Source organism: Carassius gibelio, chromosome B16, assembly GCF_023724105.1.
Source record: "Carassius gibelio isolate Cgi1373 ecotype wild population from Czech Republic chromosome B16, carGib1.2-hapl.c, whole genome shotgun sequence".
In the NCBI taxonomy this organism is placed as follows: domain Eukaryota; kingdom Metazoa; phylum Chordata; class Actinopteri; order Cypriniformes; family Cyprinidae; genus Carassius; species Carassius gibelio.
The window spans coordinates 13401382-13424098 of record NC_068411.1 but is presented as its reverse complement, the minus strand read 5'-3'; the positions used below and the strand labels follow the sequence as shown (position 1 = coordinate 13424098).

Here is a 22717-nt window from a genome sequence, read left to right as displayed (position 1 = left end):
ATAAACATGAGTAACGTTACGTACTGCACGTTTAATAACAATAATTCCTTACATTTATATGTTTAAATATCAAAACGAGGCACAGGTGTTTTTATATCGCTGTATTTCTGAAGGAAGACTTGCATGATATATGCCTGCGTGTGAGCGTACCAGCTCTGCTTTGTTTACAGCTGTTACTGGGGAAACCTTTATTTCTCGCACTTTATGTCTATGCTTTAAAACATCTCCTGCTGGCAAAGAATGAATTCAAATTTTCATTAAGTCTGATCCACGCAGCAAACATATTTGGTTTGCTATCAAAAAATATCTTGGCTGTTGTTATTGATTCTATTTGGAAGTCTACCGGAAGTTATGTCCACAAAAGCGCTCATGCGCAGTAACGTTTGTTTATGTTGTTGCCGTTGAAACCGTCTATACAAGCCACGGATGGTTAAGACAGCTGACTCCGCATTTGAACTTTCAATAGCAAAAACTTAAACTAATAACAAAACTTTCTTACAGTAGCTGATTCAGAAGCACCAGATTGTCGTAGCAAAGTCAGAATTACCTCCAATCCTAGGTTAACGAAACGTTTGTCCATAAAATGCGTTGCTGTTCTGTTGTAACTTGTAAGTAATCTTAAACAATCATAAACGCATTTACTTTCAGAAGGCCAAATAAAGTGCTTTTGCTTTCGCCGAGATACACACAGCATCTCCCTGACATGGCTGCTTCAACACTAACTGTGGTTACTGGAAACAGGCCTTCTTTCATTGTGTGAACATTTGGACGGTATTACGCAAATATTTCCACATAGTGACGTAGACATGGGGGGCGTGTGTGAATGAGCCGTTTTAGGGGGGCGTAGCAGAGTCTTAAATTTGATAAAGAATATCTCTTTGGATTTGAGACTTTAGTCTTTGCAACTTTACAGATCTACTTTATGCACCAAGAGCTTGTACCACTCCTAAGAGAAAGGAAAACTTGAAATCATATGACCCCTTTAAGTAAAAAGAAATTAGAGGCCCACAATTTTCTAAAATTATATTGTATGCATTAAGATATGCCTTCACTGGAATCCCTGGAAAAGCCAAACAAGTTAAATAAAGTGTCATACTTTTGGTAATGGAGTTATGTAAAAAAATGGAGTTGTATACAAAGTCCAAAGAAAATAAAATTTTTAGTGAATATATATTTTTTAATAAATAAAAACCTTAACAATGAGTCTGAAATTAAATAAATTTTTAATATTATTCTGAGGTTAGTTGATTAATTCATTAATTTAAACTACAAACAATTAATTTAGGTATCCAAATGTTTTCAGAGAAAATATAAGCATTGGAATTAGTGTGACAAAACAGAATAATTACTCTAAGAAAGAAACAGTTAGAGTTTACATTTTAACTTTGTATTACCTACTGTATTACAATTACTGCAATTATGTCTGAAATTTTTATTTGCTTTGATGTTGCTGTATTGTCACTGTGTTCATAATGGCCAAATAAACAAATATAAAAAATAATAATAACACTAAAACATTAAAATAACATTAAAAAGATGAATAGTGTACAGCCTAAAGTTCAATTCCCATTTGGAGGAGATAAGGCTTGACTCTTGTTAGGCTTGCAAAAAGTAATCCAAAAATGATTTGGGTTTTGGTTTCTCCAGTGCGATGTGCCCATGTTGTTTTTGTGTCCATGTTGTGTTAGTGCCCTTCTGTCGTCTTTAATGTTTTCAGACATGTGGGTGTAAGGGGGCCGGTTTCGCACAGACGGCAGACTTATTGTCAACAGTGATGTGTTTGGCTAGATTTTGGCCCCTACACATACAGCGTGATAACAAAGCCAGCAATGTGTGGTCTCTATAAATCAGCCGTGTGAATACAGGCGGCTGACAATGAAAGATCGTTCTCTCGGCATAGTGGGATGGTCTTAGAGAAGGAGATAAAGACCCCTGCCGCACCGCTTATTTTGCCAAGCAACAGCTTGTTAACATTTTCTGATATGCTAAGTGAGCATGATATCAGTGTAAGATTTGGTCCAAACCATCCAGCTAATTCAATGTAACATTTCAGCAGTGTTCATACCTGACTGTCCTCCAGATTCTCAATAAGTTCCTCACTGCATTTCAGCATTGGTGTAGCAGTACGGTAATGCTCTTCATAGGAAAACTCCATCCGTATCCACATCTGGCTGATTTCAGTCAAAACCTTTAAGTTAAATGAATAAATCATTACTCCTATTTTCAGAAATGTATCGAAGCAAATAAAGGTTTGCGAGAGATCGAACCTTCTCAGTGGACATCTCTTTGACTGCTCTCTCAACTGTACTGTGTACCACATCTTCATATCTGTGCAGCTGCAAAGCCAGTAAATCCTCAAGAGACGTTTCTTCAGTCAGAGTGAAATCAACCTAAGAGATCAGCATAAAAACATGTGGAAAGTAATATTGAACATGAGTAAAAAACGATGACAGAAATATCACTTATCACTATCACAAAAGTATCACTATTGTCATCATTTACTGGACCGCATGTGGTGTATTGCACTAATAATAATAAAAATAATTATAATAATAATAATAAATATAATAGCTGTTGTTGTTGTCTTCCAGAAAAATATGTAAACATCTCTAAAACAAATATTTAAGGAGCAAAATGACATGATAGTAACTAAATGTAACAAAATTTTGTCAGGCAAAATCTCATATTAAAAAATCTGATTCTTAGTTTGTTTTAAACTTAAGTAATAAAATTAAGAATGTAAAATATGGATGTAAATGTATTTTTTTTTTTTTTTAAATGGTAAGAATTTTTTACAGAAAAACAAGAATTTCTGATGAAAGTCAAATGCTATAGCAGTGTGCAGGATGCATCATACCTATTTAATATATTTTTACTGAACACAAATAAAAAGTTTAGCAGAATGCTGAAGTGGTGTTTTACTAGTGTTGTCAAATGATTAATCACATCAAAAATAAATGTTTTTGTTTACATAATAAATGCATGTTTACTGTGTTTATTTATAATGTATATATAAATACACACATTCAGTATATATTTTGAAAATATTTACATAAACGTTTATATATTTATATTATTATATTTTATATCATTTATAAATATTGAATAGATAAACATTTTCTTAAATATATACTGTACAGTACATGCATGTGTTTGTATTTATATATACCTAAATATACACAGAACAGACTCCTATATTATGTAAAAAAAAATTATAATAATAATTCTGAATGTGATTAATCATTTGACAGCACTACTTTATACATGCAAAATACGTTATTAATATCAACCTCAAAAATGACAAAAAGCAAACAAAAAAGTAAACAACTTTTTTTTACACTACTGAAGTCATTATTGTACTTTTATGATACTTTAATGATGACATTTTTGGTCAATTCACTTTCCATGTAGAAAAGCAGCATTACTGTTCTCATTACTATTCAACATTCTCATGTTTTTGTGTTCAAGGAAAGAAAAACCTGACTTTAGAACAATGAAAAGACAAAGTAAAAAATAAAATAAAAACAAAATATATATCCTTTTATTGTTTTAGACTAAAATTTTACCATGAGTGGTATAGGCTTGTTTAATCTACACATTTGAAATAGTTCATAAAATACAGTACAGTAAATAAGTTTTCCGGTCTCTAAGATGAATAGCATTTATATTGCACATTTGCAACCCTCTTTCTCACCCCAGTAGTCCTGACCAGCTGGGCCCAGTGTCTGTCTCTCATGGCCGGGTTCAGAAGCTCTGTCACAGCCCTCAGAGAAGCCAACAGATCCCTGAGCACACAGTCCAGACTCACATACACATCCCAAACACGGGCCTCTTTATCAAGAATCCGCATTTCCTGGACAGACATGAAGTCAGATGTTAGAAACACACAGAGTTGATAGACGAGCACTAAAAACCCTTCCAAAAGGGTTTTTCTTACGAGACTGATACATGTATTCTTACTTTTGTAAACCTCTTCAGTTCTGTCTCCATATGTTCTACATTGATCTCTCGCCATATTGTCCCTGTCCATTCTGCTATACTGCACTGTGAGGACACAGCATTAGGTTAGATGGACACAAAGCTCAAGTATTTTATTTTTGGTAAAAATTAAATCGCCACCTGAGCACAAAGCAGCAGATCCCAGAGCTGTTTCAAAACAGCAATGTCTCTCTGACAGAGCCTGAGCTGCTTAGTATCAGGGCTGCTCACTTCAAACAGCTTACAGGACTCCTGGAGATCTGCGTTTTCTTCCTCTAAACCTAGCATCTCCCTGTGACACTAACAAACACAGCATAAACAAAAGGTCATTGTATGTAAATGAATGAAAATTACTTCTGTGGTGTGATGGTTTGCTTGAATTAGAGTTAATAATCATTTACTTTATCCAGGCAAGCATATGGTTTCTCTGTGTTGTACTGGAGAGGAGCTTCTCTTTTAAACCTTTCTCGAAACTGACTCAGCTTTTTCTGTAACGAGAGACATAAATCAGCAAAAACATAAGCGTATTTATCCTTAAGTTTCAATAAAAAACCTTCAGACTTTTAAACCTTTAATTTTGCTTAAAGAACTGAAAGTTTACAGTTGAATCACTATTAAGCCATCAGCAAAAGAGAAGCTCACCTCAAAGGCCACACACTTCCTGCGAATAACAGCCACCTCTGCAGTATGAAGAGGAGCAACCTCATGTTTCAATGACCAGGCCAATTTCTTCATGTTGTTCCACTTCTCAGGCAACTCCTGAGACGGTTAAATGCATTACAGTTTAGTAAACGTTCCTCATCCAGAACATTTTAGTAATGCAAGCATATTCAAATTCTGGGAAAAATAATAAACTGAAACTACATAGACTGTGTAGCTCTCATGAAATTCAAAATGAGCCAATATTTGGAATGACATTTCAAAATGTCTCACCTTCAGCATTTTATATGTTATCTATATTCTATTGTGAATAAAACATAAGTTTGAGATTTGTAAATTATTCCATTCCTTTTTTACTCACCATTTGTACAATGTCCCAACAGCCCTAATTTTAGCATGGTAATGTATATGACATTGTTAAACACCAATGCGGTGCTATGAGTATTGAAGACATACTGCTGCTGCACAAGTAGTGCATTTATAAACCCGTAGTACATCTAGTGGAGCTGGGGAAGGTGGAGGATTTCAGAGTCAATCTGAAAGAGCACTGTGACTTTTGATCCATTTAAGGCATCCTTACAGAGTATCTCTCTCTCAAAAAAAAATAAAATAAAACATACACATACATACATACATACATACATATATATATTTTAAATGGTAAAGTTGACAGAACTTTACAAAAAAGGTAATATCAAAACAGATATACAAAGATGACATCCTTAAAAGGGCCTCTTCTTTACATAATTCCTGTTTCATAGTTAGTCTTAAGAGCTGTCAAAGTCTCACCTCAAGCTGCATGTGAACACACTCAGGTAGGGTTTCCCCATACTGCTCCAGAAGATTGACCACATCGATGACAGGTTCAAAAAGCTGGTCTGTACTAGTCTGCCTGTCTCTGATCTCCAGCAGGTAACCCATCACCTGCACAAGAGCCTGATAGTCTCCACCACGCACCGGCTCTTTAAGCCTGGATTCCGCCCGGAGCATGAACTCCTCTAGTTCACCAATACTGAACAAAACCAAGATCACAAACCCAGCAAAAAATCTATTGCTTTTATTGACTAAGGAAAGCATTTGGAATTTGAAGGAAAATTGGGACATTAAATTGATTTTTCTAGGTAATTACGAAAGGGGCTCTCACCTGCCGGTAACATAAGACATCAGGTGCTCTTTAAACATCCAGCTCCATTTTTTGATTATGTTTGAAAGGCTAATTTTGAATGAACGGATATCCACTCTAAACCAACCGTCAAACACCTGACAGTCCTCCAAACGGCTGACCTCTGCATACACTTCCTCATAATGATCCATCTGTTGTGAAAGGAGACAGCTTACTAATAAAATGACAAACCTTTCTTACTACTATCAGAAAACAGGCATCTATATACATCTAGATTTAATGCCGAATTAATACGGTGTTCAAAACCTGATATTCAAGAAGAAACATTAAAAGCTGCACAGTTTCACCTGTTCTTTGAATTGTGTTGTGGTGGGAGGATTTTCTGGAAATGCATCTTCTCCATAGGCTTCCAAATCTTCAGCTGTCAGTGCATGACCATAGAGGAGGAACTGCCTGAGAAATTCAACCCTGTCATCAAGCCACAGGGGACTGTAGCTGATAAGTGTGTCCTGGTATTGCAAGGCTTTCTTCATCACTTCATCAACTCTCTCCATCACTTCATGTCGGAGATCGATTAGGTCTAGCATGTCCTCGACGTCAGCCTAAACAACAAATGAAGGAAAATATGAAATATTTGTATATGTCTCCAAAAAATTACTGCATATTCAGAAATAAAGAGAAAGAGCAGGGATGCAAATGTCTGAGATCACTAGTGAAAATGCTTATAATTTGCAATTTAAAAATGCAATAATTTAGAAAAAAATATTATATTAACCAATTAATATATGTAACCAATAGGTTATTTGAATTTATATTTATTTGTAATATTTATCGCTTTTTTTATCACTTATGCTCCTCTATTAAGTCTTTTTGGATAAAACTGTCTGCTAATTGCACAAAAATAAATATATTTCCAGGTATACATTTTATTTTGAATCCCATATTTTCAATGTGGTCTCAGATATTTGGAAGCCACTCTAAATTCATTAACTGTCGGTACCTGGTAGTCCTCCACGCTTAGGTGAGGTGCCACCCTCTTCACCTGAGCAGACATCTTGAACACATCTCCTAGTAATTCTTCCACCAATTCATAAAGACCATCACCACCATCTCGATCCAGAGACGGTTTAAACTTAATCTCGGATCCCATCAGTAGCATTTGAGCCTCAAACAAAGGAGCCTGCCTCACTGATCCCTCCATATTCTCGATGAAAAACTCCAGAGAAGTTGAGACAGCACTGAAAAACCCCTCCACCACCATATCATCTACATACTCCAAGTAGGCCTTCCATGCATCAGAAGAACTATCCGCTGCAAAAAGGACCATGCTCTCCTGGGAAAGAAACAAGAAAACATGAATGTTAGAGAAATATGGTGTAGCAAAAACAGTCTATATGATGACGCTCCCTCACCTGTAACAAATTATGGATAGTTTCTCCATCTTTCCTGAGACTGCTGTAGCATTTTGCTATTCTTCCTGCTTTATCATCCAGTTGTAGTGATGCTTCTTTCTTATGGTCTTTTCTGCAGAACATTGGCTGTTTGCTCCAACCATTCATCAGAACTTTCATCATCTCAATATTGTCTTTAGTTTTTTGTAGTCTTCTCTCCAGCTGGTAGACAGTGTCCTTCAGTGTGCAGATGTAGTTCCAGCAGTTCTGGTCTTGCCATGTAAGCTCAGTTTCTGCTTGATGGATTTGTAGGTTAACAGTCTCCATCTCATCTTTCATAAGAGGAGCCTCCACTTCAAGAGTTGTCTGCTTCACCTTGTTATACCACTGCACCAGTAAATGTAGGCTCCCAAAGTTCTAATGGAGATCAGGTAAAAATGTTCATATTCATGCCATAGAATAACCGATACTGAACAAACTACACATGTACCAACCTTAAAGAACATCTTTCTATTTTCATACACCTTCATGGCAGCAGAAGGGATGTTCATCTGATCAAAGATCTTCAGGTGTTTCACGTCCTTGAGCACCTCAATCAGCTAAGGTGAAAAAGTTCAGTATTATGCAAATGAATACGCTGAAGGATTCCTCAAAATTAGTCGCTTTAACAATTTAAATGAATGCCTTATGCTGTTTTAGATTTAAACACACTACATTTATGTTCTTCACCTCTTGATTGACGTTTACCGACAGCAGGTCAGTGCTGGGATCTCTTTTGATTAGGGGCTGATCCAGGTTCATCTGGCAGACCTGGTTAATATTGGCACACCAGCTCAAATAGACCTGATTCTCATACTCATCTAAATGAGAGGACATCTCCAGGTACTTATGATGGACCAGTTCCATTTCCGCTCCTTCGATACTCCTGTAAAATAAATGCACCATCATCGTTCATTATTAGCATTAAAGAAAAGAGAAAACCGTAACAATCTGAATAGAATTTTAAAACTCTTACATATCAAGAACAAACTGAAAGCTGTTCCAAGGGATCTGAATTCTGTCTCGAAGCATTTTTGCCCACTTCAGGCAACCTGTCATAGCAGGCATGTTCTTGCCCAAATGCAGTTTGTTCCTCTTTTTCTGGAATTAAATGATGAATTAAACAAGGTCCACTTTGTACAAGAACAAAAATCTGTTGAAAAACAACTACTTTACCAGCTCAAGATGAGAATCAAATAGGTGTTTGCATCTGTCCAAATCATCTGCAAAAAGCTGAATCACTTTGGAGAAATTAGGAATAAACATTTCCTTTATGATGTCTCTTTCCAAGAGGGGTTTGAGCACAGCGACCAGCTTCAAACATAAAGATTAAAGGTTATACAAGTTTGGATATTTTACAGTGCCTTGCGAAAGTATTCATACCCCTTCATTTTTGTCTCATTTTGTTATGTTGCAGCCGTATGTCAAACTACTTCTATTTTGAATACGATAAAACGTGAAAAAAGGAAGGGGTATGAATACTTTTGCAAGGGACTGTATGCTTTTTCCGATTCATTTGAACTAAATCGGTCTCACCAGAATTGCTTACTTTGAAAACTGATTCCAATCCTGAACAATCTTGAAAGGCAAGGCACAAGATACTGGACAGCTGTCGATCAAAGTCTTCAACTCTTTCTTGGAATCTTGAAAAGTCTTTTTCGAAATCCTTTACACAAAATGGAAAATTTAAGAAAATCAATAATTTAACATGTTTCATAAGTTAAATACTAAATATAATATTATATCCTGGTCAAATTCATATAAAGTATAATTAATTCCTTAATCATTTGTTTTTGATTGTACATTAAGTAACAGTGTTGAACAATATATGCTGATATTTAAATAATTTTTCATAGTGACATAATGTTTTAAACATTACTATAAATGTGTTATCAAAAAAGTTACATGACAAACGGAACAAAAATGATGATTTATGGGAACAATTAAGTCTTTGAGAAGGCTGCCAAATATCAGGCATGTTGTATCCAAACATACCCTATATTTACAAGAAAGCCCCAGGAACACCATAAAATTTAACTATAGCAACTAAAACAAACAGTGAGAGTTATATCTGCTATCGTACCAAACACTCATATATCACATTATCTAACTAAATTCATTGAGGCATTATTATCATACTATCAGACATCATGTTGTTTAAGCTACCATTGAAAATACGTGTTTCTATATGACTTATTGGGAGTGTTATCTTATGGCTGATTCTGTTCTATCCCAAGCAAGAAATACACTCCGTGTAACCATACCGGAGAAGTCAAATCGAGTGGATTGTATTCTTGATCCCTTATGGTTTTGGAAAGCTGGAGAAACTCTGCATATAGTCGGGAGACCTGCTCAGTGTAAACCCTTCCTCGGAGACCTCCAAAAACCAGCTTCTCCAACCTTTCGAACTCAAGCATAGTGGAGAAAAGAGCCTGGAAAACATCGCCATTTTTCAAAATGTTACTGTCTCTGTCTCACAAAATTAAAGTAAAAAGAACATTATTGCTCACATGAGTAAGACTGAATTGCGGCTGAAAGTGGAAGTGTATTTAGATCCCTTCAAAAGACGTACTACTCACCTTCAACTGTAAAACACGAGCCAAGAAGCCATCAAATCGAGTAAAAACAAGAGCCGAAGGGAAATCCCAGCACTTTGGTGTACAATATTGACTGGCCAAAGCAGCCACCTTCTGTCTGTATGTCTTGAATGTTTCCCTGACACACCTGAAAACTCCCACCACAGTCTGTAACCTCTCCAAACCATCTTCAGTCTCTGCTCTCAGCAGCTGCTCTGCACAGAGATATGAAGTGGCCTAGATGGAGCAAAGGTTGACATTTTGGTTACAAGAACAACATTTTAATCTGTATTCTAATTCTACTCTCCTCAATAGAACTTGCAGTTAATACATGGCTCTTCTGCAAAACAGATAAATAGTAACCCATACTGTAAACAAAAAAAAACAATCAAATCAAATAAATAAATATATATAAATATTTCATTTCACATTTCATGTCAACCTCGATATAAAAACATTCATATAACATATTGAAATATATTTCAAAATGTATTTCAGGAGCAAGAAAACACAAACAAGACATACAAAAAAATAAATTAATGCCCCAAAAATATATTAGTGGAAAAAAATATTGAAGCACGTTTATTTTAAAACATATTTGAGCAAATACATTTTTGGACTTGTTTTGGGTATTTTGAGATCTATTTTAAAAAAAAATGAAAAAATATTTAAAGTATAGGGGTCCATGACAAAAGTAAAGGAAAAATATTATAAAATTTAGGTCCAGGGAATGTATTTTTTTTGTATTGATGTTGGTTTTATATGACTTTGATACTATTTTCAAGATTATTTTTTAATTTAAAGATTTAGCCAGTAACCAGTAAAATGTGCTACGCAAAATTATGTAAAATGTATGTTTTTCTTACACCTTGAATACATGTGAGTGTACACATCGTAATCATTATTTTAAATTTTCTTTGTTTTATATATATATATTTTTTTACAAATATCATTAATTATTATTTAAAAAATATAATTGCATTTTCAGAGGAGTCGCTCCACATGACATTTTACAACCTAAACTAACCTTGCCTTGTGTCATAAAAGGCTAAATAATCTGTTATTTTAAGAGACTTGTTCACCTTGACACAGTTATGAGCAGGTTTCTGCATGTTCGTCGCACCACATGACCGATTTGGCAACCGAACATTTTCAAATAACACAATAAGCATAAATTAGAAGACTGTCACATATGTCATACCTGCCGAATGAAGAGGTTGCAGAGCTCCTGCAGCAGAGCAACGATGCGAGCAGGTGAACGATAGAATGAACAGTGAGTCCAGACCAGAAATAGAAGATGAAAGACTGGTGGAATTAGTGTAGGGAAGGATGAAAACTCATCCTCCTCCAGTTGAGAGATCAATGATCTAAGAGGTTGAAGGTGAAGATCTATAGCTCTGGCTTCCTGCAAAGCTGAGAGACAAATACACATAAATTATAAATGATAACTAGGCAAAATATGAACAGAATGGTATTATGTAGTAGGAAGAAAAGTAGAAAACTCAGCTGTATTAATTAAACGTATTGGGAAAAACATGTGCCTTACCATCAAAAACAGCCTCTGTCAGAGCCTTGAATGATGGGAAATAACTGCTGTCTATAATTTCCAGAATCCTCATCATTTTCTGAACACAAGGACTCTGTAGCTGAGATTTACAAAGATTTCGTACATTAGAAAACATTTCTGCTTGCTTATACTCTATGAAATGCTTGTTTCTGGACGAACCTGTTCATGAATACTCTGTATGTTCGTTTTCCTGGATCTCCAGTAGTCAAGTTCAGCTTTTGGTCCAGGGTTCAATTCTGTCACAATCAAGTCAGCAGAATCTGCTCTTAAGACTTTGTGGATCATGTGCATCCAGCTGATGACCATGGACTCAATTGCATGTATCATGGCTCTGTTGTGACTGTCTTGCCTTGTTTGAAAATGAGAAATTGATAGTTGTTTTAGTCAAAACAAAGACACTTCATGCTTTATAATCTTTAAAAAAAAGATTGGTTTAGTTGGTAATACAGTTTTTTATGTATTTGAAAGTATCTTACGCTGGCCAATGCTTTGTTTATTTAATTAAAAATATATTAAAACAGTAATATTTTGAAACATTATTACAATTTAAAATAATTGTTTCCTATTACAATATTTTAATTTATTTATTTATTCCTTTGAAGTCATATCTGAATTTTCAGCAGGCATTACTTAAATGTTCAATAAACATTTTTTTTTTATTATCAGTTAATAATATTTATCATTATTTATATTTTATCTTATATTTTATATATGAAAGTGCACATCTTTACGGCTACTTTTGTTCAATTCATTGCATCCCTGCTATATAAAAAGTAGAAATTTCTTCTTAAAAAAAAAAAAAAACCTTACTGACTCCAAACCATTGAATGGTTTTGTATATCATTCCCAAACAAACAAAAAAACTTTCATACAGTGTGATCGTTGTCTCTTGACACAGCTCTATCCATTCTCCGAGGGCAGGAACAGGAAGGACGGTTTTGCCATAATACAGTCCCCTCACCACGGTCAGCTTGCTTTGCAAATTCTCTATGTGTTGCCTCACATCCCGTGATATTATATTCGGCCACATTTGGTGATTGTTCTTGTTCAACAGAAGCGGCAGACAGACCTTGATGCAAAATATTGACAAATTTTACAGGCATTTTTACAGGCCAATGACCATGGACTCAACTGCATGCATCACACTAGTTATTAACACTGTAAATTACATGTTCAAATTGTATACTTCTATTCACTTATGCTCAATAAAGAAAAGAAAAGGTGGGCGTTCCTGCTAATATTCAGTTTCATTGTGTATGTATTTACTTTTTTGACAGCAAATCAAACAGTTGTGGACTTTGGAGGTTATAAGTGTTCATTACCTTCTCCATGGTGTCTGACAGCTGTGGCAGAAAGGAGGGTGACAGCACCCCAAAGAGTAAAGAACCCCTACAGGTTTCTGGCAGGATGGGGGAATTTCCTTTTTTGAGAATGTAAACTTGCTTGTCTTTAAAGGGATGACAAACCTGAGGTGTACACGTAAAACAACGGCTTATTGTTGCTGTATAGTATTAAAGGAACACAACTATGGTCTAGTTTGCATGCATTCAACAGGCCTATAGTATATTAGGCTAATATAAGACACATGGATATGTAAACAAAAGGCCTTTTTGCTGACTTACCTCTGGAGAAACAGTTGGACCGTTGGACACGTTCACGCTGAAAAATAGCACTCTAACACGCGCTTCGAAAAACGTTGCAAAAAGCATTTTATTTTTTTCAACATTGACAAATTTTTCCCACGCATCAGTTTTGAGTTTGAGCATCCGGCAGAGTATGTCGCCTAAATACTGCACCCTGGGGTCTTCGGAAAACGCTGTTTCTTCCTCTTCTGACATGTTTGTTGTCCTTGTGGAACAGAAGCAAACTGTCCAAAAAAAGTTAATGCGTATTTTCTAAAGCAGGTGTAGAGCAATCAGTGTCACGTGTTTACATAATGCGCGTTCGGCTTCATGCGCGCTGAAGAGATTTAACTCAGGGAAAGTGCAAAAAGGGGCGGTACAGCGTCCGGTTGCCTTGGTTTCCATCCAACATGCTACATATGTACCCCTCCACCAAGGCCACAAGTCAGTCATGCCCAAAATGTTTGTTCCACCTGTCAACAGCAGCGATTAAATTCATTTAGTTAATTTGACACAGGAGACCAAACTCGCACGCATTAATGTTCCCAAAGTTTTCCAAAAAAGTTCTTTTAAAAACGTACATTCTAAAGAATTCTCTGATTCACGCACTTCCGCCATTCCACATCTGGGTCATTTATTTTATGCAGGATCATGACCAATAGAATTTAAGAGTGAACTCAAACAAACAAACAAATACATTTTACCAAAGCAGTGAAAAAATGTCAAGGTCGTCGCGAAGAAAATTCACTAATATGAATATTACATTCTTAAACCCTATTTGTCTTATTTTATCTAATAAATAATGATGGATACATTATGATGAAATGAACTGTAGCCTACTACTGCACAACCAGAATGACCAAACAATGCCCTTATAGTGAGATTATTGAGAATTATTGTAACATTCTAAATATTTCAAAGTGATATTGTCAGTAATTGATAGAATAGCATTCTAAATAATAATCATAATAATCATAATAATAATAATCATAATAATAATCATTAGACATTAAAATAAAATTCCACCACTGATTATTAAATGTACATTTGATGTTAAATTCTTAACTGTATATGTCTCACTTACAGACTTTCACTATTGCACAACTGAAAATTGTTCACAGTTCGTGTAAGTGTGAGGTGTATTAAAATGAGGTCTCTGCTGACTTTCACGTGAGTGCACCAATAATGCCCTCTAGGGGCCTGGACCATTGAAACACACTAATGAGCGCTGTCTGCTGACTACAAACCAGACATGCTGTGCCTGACCACACTGCTTGATGAGGGTCCTTAATTCTGCCCTCCTTATGGGAGCTGTTTCCCACAGAACTGATAGTTTATTAAAAAATAAGGTACATATTTAAGGATGAAGAGTCAATATAAAAACTAGCAGAGCTGGTAAATAGGCTATCCGGCACTTTCGCGTCTCAGCCAGCATTATTATTATTATTATTTTGTTTTACAGATTTTATTCGGTTGTGCTTTTTTTCTTTTACAAATTGGCTATACTAAATAATTTACATTACATAATTATCCTGTTTATGTACTATGCCCTCAGTTATTATTATTATTTTTATTATGTATTTATTTATTTATTTATTTTGCTTTTTCGTTTCCAAAGCTATATGGCGCAATATTCCGATTTCCAATCATTTGCGACACAGAATCTAGCAAACGTTCTGAAACTTGGCGCCAAAGCACGTCAAGTTAACATTCTTGGAAACCATGGGAATGTCGTTTGAACTGAACAGAATGCGATATCCGGCCACATGCGGCCGTCCTATGAGTCCCCCTGCGGTGTTATGCAAGCTTCATAAAAGAACAAATTTGTTATCCTCCACCCGAGGGCATCTGTTGATGGATACGTCCTCCCAGGGGTCGAGAGGAAGTAACCATTCAACAACCGCTGCTTATCTCTCTTTACTTGTTTTAAGTGTTCCTCACTTAAGATATGACAGACTGAAGTGCTCCACTTGGAAGGTAAAAAACGATTTTTTTTATTATTATTCATTTGGACGGCGAGTTGCAACGTATTCCTTCCTTAACTGAGCAAAGTGTCTGCTGTTCGGGATCTGTGTGATATATAGGCTACTGTATATTTTCCTGAGGCTGGAAACAAATTCCGAGAGTTTCAAAATTTCCTTTAAGAATAAATAAAAATGCAGGAGCATGTTGTTGGAAAAGCACATGCTAACGTAAACCATAGTGTCAGAACTCTATAGTGCAAAAGTATTTCTATGTGCAAGTAGATGAAGAGCCAGATACAAGGGTTGTGGGCATTCCCACGGGGAAAACACTTGGCCGCATGTGTCTAGTGGTAAGCTTTATCCTTTTTAATAAACCTCCAAAAGACTGGTGCTACCCTATTGACCTTAAAGAAGATTAAAACAGGATAGGCCTCATAACTGTTCCTCATAAACCAAGTGCATTATTACACATGGAATAAAGTGAAGCAGTATTAAACCATTCAAGTTATTTGAACCTTTAACATGATTGTTTTCTATAACTTTAAATGATGAGACCATTTATTTATTTTTTTATTTATGTATTTTTTTTTTTTTTATTTATTGTTACACTTGTTGTGTTCCCTGTCAAAAATGGCCATCCTACAAATAATTGCTTGTTTAATTGCCGGATATTGTTTTCCAACTTGTTTTCTTTCAGTCAGCACAGGTTTTGTATTTGTTTTTTGTGAATCATCATAGGCCTCATTTTAATGAACAAATTCTGCTTTTTACTCATTAAATGAGGAGCATAAACTCACATCAATGAGGCTTATGATCAGTCAGTTCCAAATAAATACATGTTTTGTGAATGTTTTATTTATTTATTGCAATTGATGCATATGCAGACACCTCATTGGCCGTATTGCCAGCTTCCCCCTTCGGGATGACAGAGTGTGGGGTGCAGGGTCTGTGGCGCTGAACCGTTTTGTCTCAGATTCCTCAGGGGCCTGTGTGGCATTAGTCTATACATGGCCTTTTGATTCCTTATAATCCCAGCGCAGGCGGCCCGACGCTGGCAGCCGATGAGATATTCCCCTCACAGCTCGTGATTTACGACCTTGCAGCCCGGCACTTAGTACAGAGAGATCAGAGGTGCTCTGAGGCCAGAATAAAAGTTTTAATATGCACACCTCGTGATTCCAACACATTCTGCTCTCTGGCTTTACTGCCCAAAGAGGATGGGTCAATAAATGTTGAAAAAAATTGATCCAAGACTGCAAAGGAGACTCTGCTATCAAACCACAGCCAAAGTCTAAAATTATTTTCCTATTTTATAAAGAGTGTTCCTAAAAGCAAGCTTACTCTAGTCTAAACTGCTGAAGTGTTTTTGCTGGATGAAAAACATGTACTCAAATAACCCTTCTGGCTTGGACATGTTTTTCAGATGTGTGATGTGAATCATTGTTTTGATAAACTTTCATTTCTACTCTTAAATTCTTCAGTACGATAACAGGTTTCCAATCACTTTAAACAAGGAAATGCTTAACAAGATTTTCTTACAGAATGTCAACAAAACATTTAGCCTTATAACAGAGTAAAAATGCACAAACCAGGCCTTAGTCTTCTACATTTATGAGTTCATCTGTATGGTAATTTAATGGCGTTTACTGTTTGCTTTCCTCTTCAGTATGCACTTCCCGCAATGGTGTCCTTTTTACAAGTGAACTAAAGACTCAAGTGCACATCTTTTGTGAGTGTGAAGCCAGACTTTGCCAGCAGCATCTTAAAGTTCTGCCTGTGGATCGTGGAGTGAAGATGTCATTGTGTTTTAGAGCCGTAGCCACATAGTTGCGAGATTTGCCAGCAGGGTTGTGAATGAAACACTTTGGCATCGATGACTACATTCTAAGGGAGTTTTGTCCCTACATGAAAATACATAAATCTCATTTTAACATAAACTGATCTCTAAATCTCTTGCCTAACTTAAAAAGAAATAGGTCTATACCATATTAAGAGTAAGTCGAAACACCATGCCCTGAAAGTAATGACTTCAAAACAAACAATGAAATCTACCAAACAAATAATAAAAAACCGAATGGAAATGCTCAGCGTGTAAATTCAGGTTCAAACTGAATGTCTATATTGAGTGTCCTGGTATTGTGCGCATCTCAGAAAGCCTAATGGTTAGCTTAAGAGAAAAGTAAACCTTTTTGAAATGTCCATTTTAAAGTTTTAAATAATACAACAACCCAGCTAACAACGAACAGTCTCAGAACTTTAGCTAAGGTTTCGCAAACATTCTCTCAAAATTATGAACAAATATTCCTCCAGTAACGTTAATAGAATCTTCATTCAAAGTTACCTGGTCTTTAATAACATTCTGAAAACATAAGCACAAAAACTTTGTATTTATAAAAATACATTTTATTTCTGAAGTTGGACATTCATCTAATTATTATGCATGTTAGTACTTTTTTTCAGAATGTTCAGAAAAAGCTCAAATCTAACATTCCGTTTATCGTTGCAAAATAATAAATAGGAATGTTGCCTTAAAGAGTTCACCCGAAAAATTCACTTGTCGCCACCTACTGGCGCAATGATGCAAACAAATTTGAATTAAGCATTTTGGTGAATTGATTCAAATGAGCCAAATCACTGCGAGTAATCAAAGCATATATTTTACATACAACAGCTTCATTACACATAAAGGTTGTAATTTTATGAATGATACAAGGCATATTTACTAAATAGAAAATGGAAACTATAAATGGGCTTGACACACATTTTTTTATACATCAAAAGTGTTAGGATAAAGATACAGATAATGGCTTTGCTGCAAACCACTTATACATATTTATATGTATTTTCTGCCTCCTACCTTTTTTACGTTTTACACCACTGAAAGACTCCCAAATCAATGTTTTCACCGCACTGTCACGATGTGATACAAACAGTCTGATTTGCATTCATAGCCCCACGCTCTGATTTAGAAACAGTGATATCAGAGCTTGTCTTCCCCTTTCCCTCCCCTCAGTCCTCCCCTCTTTTCCCCTCTATTTCTGTCTGTATGCCAGGGGGGTGTGCTGTAAATGGCAATACCAATTCACCTGGACTTCACTAGCTTGTAATGGGCGCATTTGCTCCAGCCCCCCATCCCGTGCCTATCATAAGGCACAGAGGTCAGCTCTCTACTCCCAGCACTTGATTGAAGGCATTTATGCCAATTATGGGAAACAGCCTTTCTAGGCTAATGACCTCAGGAACCTTGGACTTTTTCTCCAATGGCCTCGGTGACCACACTACCTAAGGTCACCGTCTCTTTATGGGTCTTCTCTCCCTTTTGGAGCCACTGAATTGAGACACATTTGCATTTTTCTGTATTCCAATGCGATACACACAGCTGGTCTTTGTTATGCATATTCATCATGGATATGTATGTAATTGTGCCGCCTTATATTGTCTGTAACAATTACAATCCCCCATTCGGATGAGACTGAGCATCTGAATACTCAAACAAATGTGTATTTCTATGTATTAGTAACAGTGTTGTGGGTAACGCGTTACAAAGTAACGCGTTAGAGTACTCTAATTACTTTTTTCCTGAAATTTGTAACTTAACGCGTTAGTTTCGTGCGTAAGTAATCAGTAACTTCGTTATTTTTTAAAAAAAAGTAATCCGTTATTTTAAGGAAAATAAAATCCCAACTGCAGCCTGCTTTTTGTCAGACAGTAGTCCTAGGTCTACTGTGCCACCTGCGGATGTATCAGCGGAGCCGAAGCTCTGTGATCGTAAAGTCAATGGCTGTGATGCGTCTGTGCCCTGCGTCTGACCCTGTGTGTGTGGGGTTTTTTTTTTCGAACTCCCGGCAAGATAGCAGAGAGGACAGCGTTTGGTTTATGGAAGTACGCACATTATTTTCAATTTGTCAACGAAAAAGAAAAGAACATAACGGTAAAATGCACACTCTGCTTTGGTGAAAAGCTTCTGTCAACCGCCAAAAATTCTACCTCAAATTTAACGCTACGTTTTAATCACTACTTTGAAGAGTAAATGTAAGAGGACTGTGTTAAAGCGAATTTAGGCTTGTGACTGTGAGTGACACTTTAATAATAATTAGTTCGGCTATTAAGCGATTTGTCATTTGCCTGTGTGGCAGTGAAGGATTTAATTCGGTTTGTTATCATTTTTGTTTGACAGTCAGCTGTTAATTTCTGTTAGATCTTTGGCTGGCTGGTTGTTCATCATTTCTAAATGGATTTAAATCTGCAAGCCTGTTTAAGGTTGTGTTTACAAGTAAGCATACTTGTACTTTGATAACTGCATTATTTAAAGTTAAAGAAAAATCAGGAGTCATCTTGTGGTGCTCATAATATACAGTAGCCTAGTCTACCCGGGCTGGGTAACGTTAGGTGCGAATTTTGATTAATAATATGTTCTGTGATAATAAATAAATAAATAAAACGCCATGTGGAATAGCCGATTGCTGACTGTCTTTCCTGTTATTGTTATCCTGCAGTGTTAATTTAGTCGGATGACTGACGTTATTCATTGTCGGGAGTCACGACTTCTAGGTGCATTTAAAGGGGCCAGGGGCTGTGTCTGTCGTGTGTGAGCCACTGCAAACGGCTTTTAATTTTTGGTAACGCATGAGTACTCTAACGCGTTACTTTTATGAATAGGTAACGCTGTATCATAACTGATTACTTTTAATTGATGGTAACGTTGTAACCTAACTAACTACTTTCCAAAGTAACTATACCCAACACTGATTAGTAACAGTTAAACTATAACCTAAAGAAACAAGACAATCATTTTCTCAAACAGCATAATGGACGCATTGCCATATACAGCTGACATGACACTAAAACCACAAAACACTGTGAGCATGAGTCAAATCAATAACCTGCATTTCATTCAATTTCCTCTATGAAATTAAAATGAGTTTTTAACTTTTCCCATTAAATATAATTGCAGTTCATCTAGTTTCATAAAAACTAATGATGAAAAGAGGCCTGTGGTTAAGATTTGGGTAAATGATGGGGCAGGAGTTTGCTTATAGGGCCCCATCATTACAACGATTACCCTCTGTTTGTAGGATAGAAGACGCAGACTATTACTGAAGAACCATATACTGATATTTCATTGGGTCAGTTTGGGTGAGGAAAAATTTTTAATTTTTATTTTTTTTCCCCCTCATTAATTTGTTATAAAGGATACAAATAAAATATATAAAATTATCTGTTTGATATAATATATAAAACATTTGTATAGATTATAATAACATTTTTGTTAATATAATAATATAAAAATATATTTAAAATATTTTCATGATAAGATCATAATTACATTTGTAAACAAAGCACCCTAATAGTACTGAAATTTTATTTGGTCAGTTTGGGTGAGAAAACATGACACTTTTTTTTGTTGTTCTCATTAATTTGTTGTATTAATTTGATATGATTAAATATAAAATATATAATTGTATATTAAACAAAATCATTGTAATGTATTTTTAATGTTGCAATATTTGATTAAAAATAAATAAAATAACACAAAATTATAAGTTTAATATAATGTACTAAAACATTTTACTTTGTTGTAATACTATGTTAATAATAATAATAATAATAATAATATAAAATGATTTAAAAAAATTACTCAATATTTTCTCAACAAAGGGGCCACAAGGTACCTTAAAATCTTATTAAAATGCTTTAACAAAAAAATCTCTCAGTAACTACTGTTTTTTTATTGAAAAAAACATTTGAATTCGCTGGAATCACAAAATTAATTGTGCGTAAAAATTTATATATCACTATATCTCCGCAGTTTGTGTCCATTCAAAAATTTGCAAACAAACAGCTTTATCATATGTATAGCAGAGATACTAGACGAAATACTGTAACCAATACAGTTTCCATTATAATCCCTGAAACTCTTAAATATTGACTTAGGGAATGTATTTTGGGCCCTGAAACACTGAAATCTCTAAAAACCATGATGCTAGGAGTTTTGTTCCCATAGGAACCAGACCTAATGGTTTAATCCCCCCTGTTCCCTGTGTATCTCTCCCCTGCTCCCTCTTTAAACGCTCTCTCGCTCTCTCACAGACCTTGCAGCCTAATCGAGCAGCACCTATTGCTCCCGCTGTGAGATTATTAAGTAAATTATTTTAAGATCAAACGACCAGCAGTAACAATGAAGCTCAGTGCAAAAACTTCTGCTCTTCCATCCCCCCCATCCACCATCCCCACCTCCCCGTTCCTCTCAAATTAAAGCTCTGTGGGGATCTCTCCACACCTCTCAGGTGAATTCCCCCAGTGCCCTACATCCTCCCATTAGTAGCCTTTTAGCTGCAGGCCAAGGTAGGGCTCGCTAATTGGCCTCGGGAACAAAACTAACCCACTGACAGGCACAAACTCGCAGGGAGCTAAAATGGGCAAATTGCCCCTGTCCCGGGCAGCTGCTGTGTGACCAGTGTGGCCAGAGGCAGACTGGACTTTCCCGGATCATGAACTGGATCAGGTGGCAGTTTAACGTGGCTGGGATGGAGTTTAATAACTACAGTGTTTCAGGTTTTTTGTTCAGTGAACGGCAGAGTAAGAGTTTTAAAATCAGCTCACCAATATTTGATAGTTCATTTTAGATCTCATTTGATGTAAACATTATGTCACAAGCTCTACCCCCAAGTGAAACATAAATATACTAAAATGTATTTGAAATAGATTATTTCAGGCTAAGTATACACTACAAATTCATTAAAATATTTATGTGCTTAATAAAAATACCCAGCAATTAGCATACTAATCTGTACTAAAGTGTGCTAAACTGAAACAAATAATTTTGTACTTAATGCACTTTAATTGTGCAGAAGTAGTGCTGATGTCCAACTAAAGATATACTGAAGTATATTTAATTGTGCTAAAGTGGAACTATTGCAAGAAAGGTACACTTTAAATATCTTGCATTTAAAGAACGACATATAAGTTCATACAACTCTCATCAATAGTGGCATTGAAACATATTTTAAGCCTAAAGGGGTCATATGATGCTGATAAGAACATTATTTGGTGTAATGAAATGTTTTATGCAGTTTAAGAAACATTATTTTCCACACAGTGTACATTATTACTTCTCCTCTATGCCCCGCCTTCTGAAACACGTAGATTTTTACAAAGCTCATTGGTCTGAAAAGGGAGGTGTGCTCTTATTGGCCAGCTATCCAGTGCATTGTGATTGGCGGAATAACTCAAAAGTGTGAAGGAAATGTTACGCCCCTTATCATATTGTGATGCCCTGTCCAGCCGGAGCGACGAGACATAAACATAAAACCCATTATAAAGGTGATATAAACATGATTTCTAGTCGCGTCCTCTTTTGAAAGATTAAACAAAGTAGTTTCGTTTTCTCAATGAAATAGCGTCACAAACCGCGGCCTTGAGTGAGCAGAGGCCGGCTTGAGTGAGCGTCCACTGGGCTTGCAGCAACCACATGTGATGACCTTGGGCTGGACTCCGCTTCGTCTACGGTGAAAGCCGATCCGGCGATCCACAGTGCAATGTTGATGTATTTCCTCAGCGACCAGCTCCAGGCAAGACGAAGCGGATATCGTCCTCTTTTGGAAGACCAAACAAAGTAGTTTTGCTTTTACCGTGAAACACACAGCGTCTACATGACATGACGGCGGTGGCAACAATACTACAATGAGAATAAAATGTCCGCCTTCTTTCATTGCGTGAACATCTGGACGGCATTATGCAAATCTTCCCACATAGTGATGTAGAGATGTGGAAGCGTGTTAGAACGAGCTGTTTAAG

At 36.0% G+C, this 22717-nt stretch overlaps 1 protein-coding gene across 1 annotated transcript in view; it reads right to left on the bottom strand.

Moving 5' to 3' along the window:
• Positions 1–13307, bottom strand: part of LOC127975461 (dynein axonemal heavy chain 11) — a 62900-nt gene extending 49593 nt beyond the window's left edge. The window contains 25 exon segments of the mRNA XM_052579557.1: positions 2066–2188; positions 2268–2390; positions 3695–3853; positions 3961–4044; positions 4120–4278; positions 4380–4466; positions 4621–4737; positions 5428–5650; positions 5783–5952; positions 6109–6363; positions 6762–7094; positions 7174–7569; positions 7647–7751; positions 7882–8077; positions 8168–8292; positions 8368–8505; positions 8741–8857; positions 9456–9623; positions 9771–10004; positions 10969–11180; positions 11314–11413; positions 11494–11683; positions 12207–12403; positions 12657–12800; positions 12957–13307. Coding sequence (XP_052435517.1) covers positions 2066–2188; positions 2268–2390; positions 3695–3853; positions 3961–4044; positions 4120–4278; positions 4380–4466; positions 4621–4737; positions 5428–5650; positions 5783–5952; positions 6109–6363; positions 6762–7094; positions 7174–7569; positions 7647–7751; positions 7882–8077; positions 8168–8292; positions 8368–8505; positions 8741–8857; positions 9456–9623; positions 9771–10004; positions 10969–11180; positions 11314–11413; positions 11494–11683; positions 12207–12403; positions 12657–12800; positions 12957–13172 — 4371 coding nt within the window. The 5' untranslated portion in view covers positions 13173–13307.
• Between the last annotated feature and the right edge of the window lie 9410 nt (positions 13308–22717).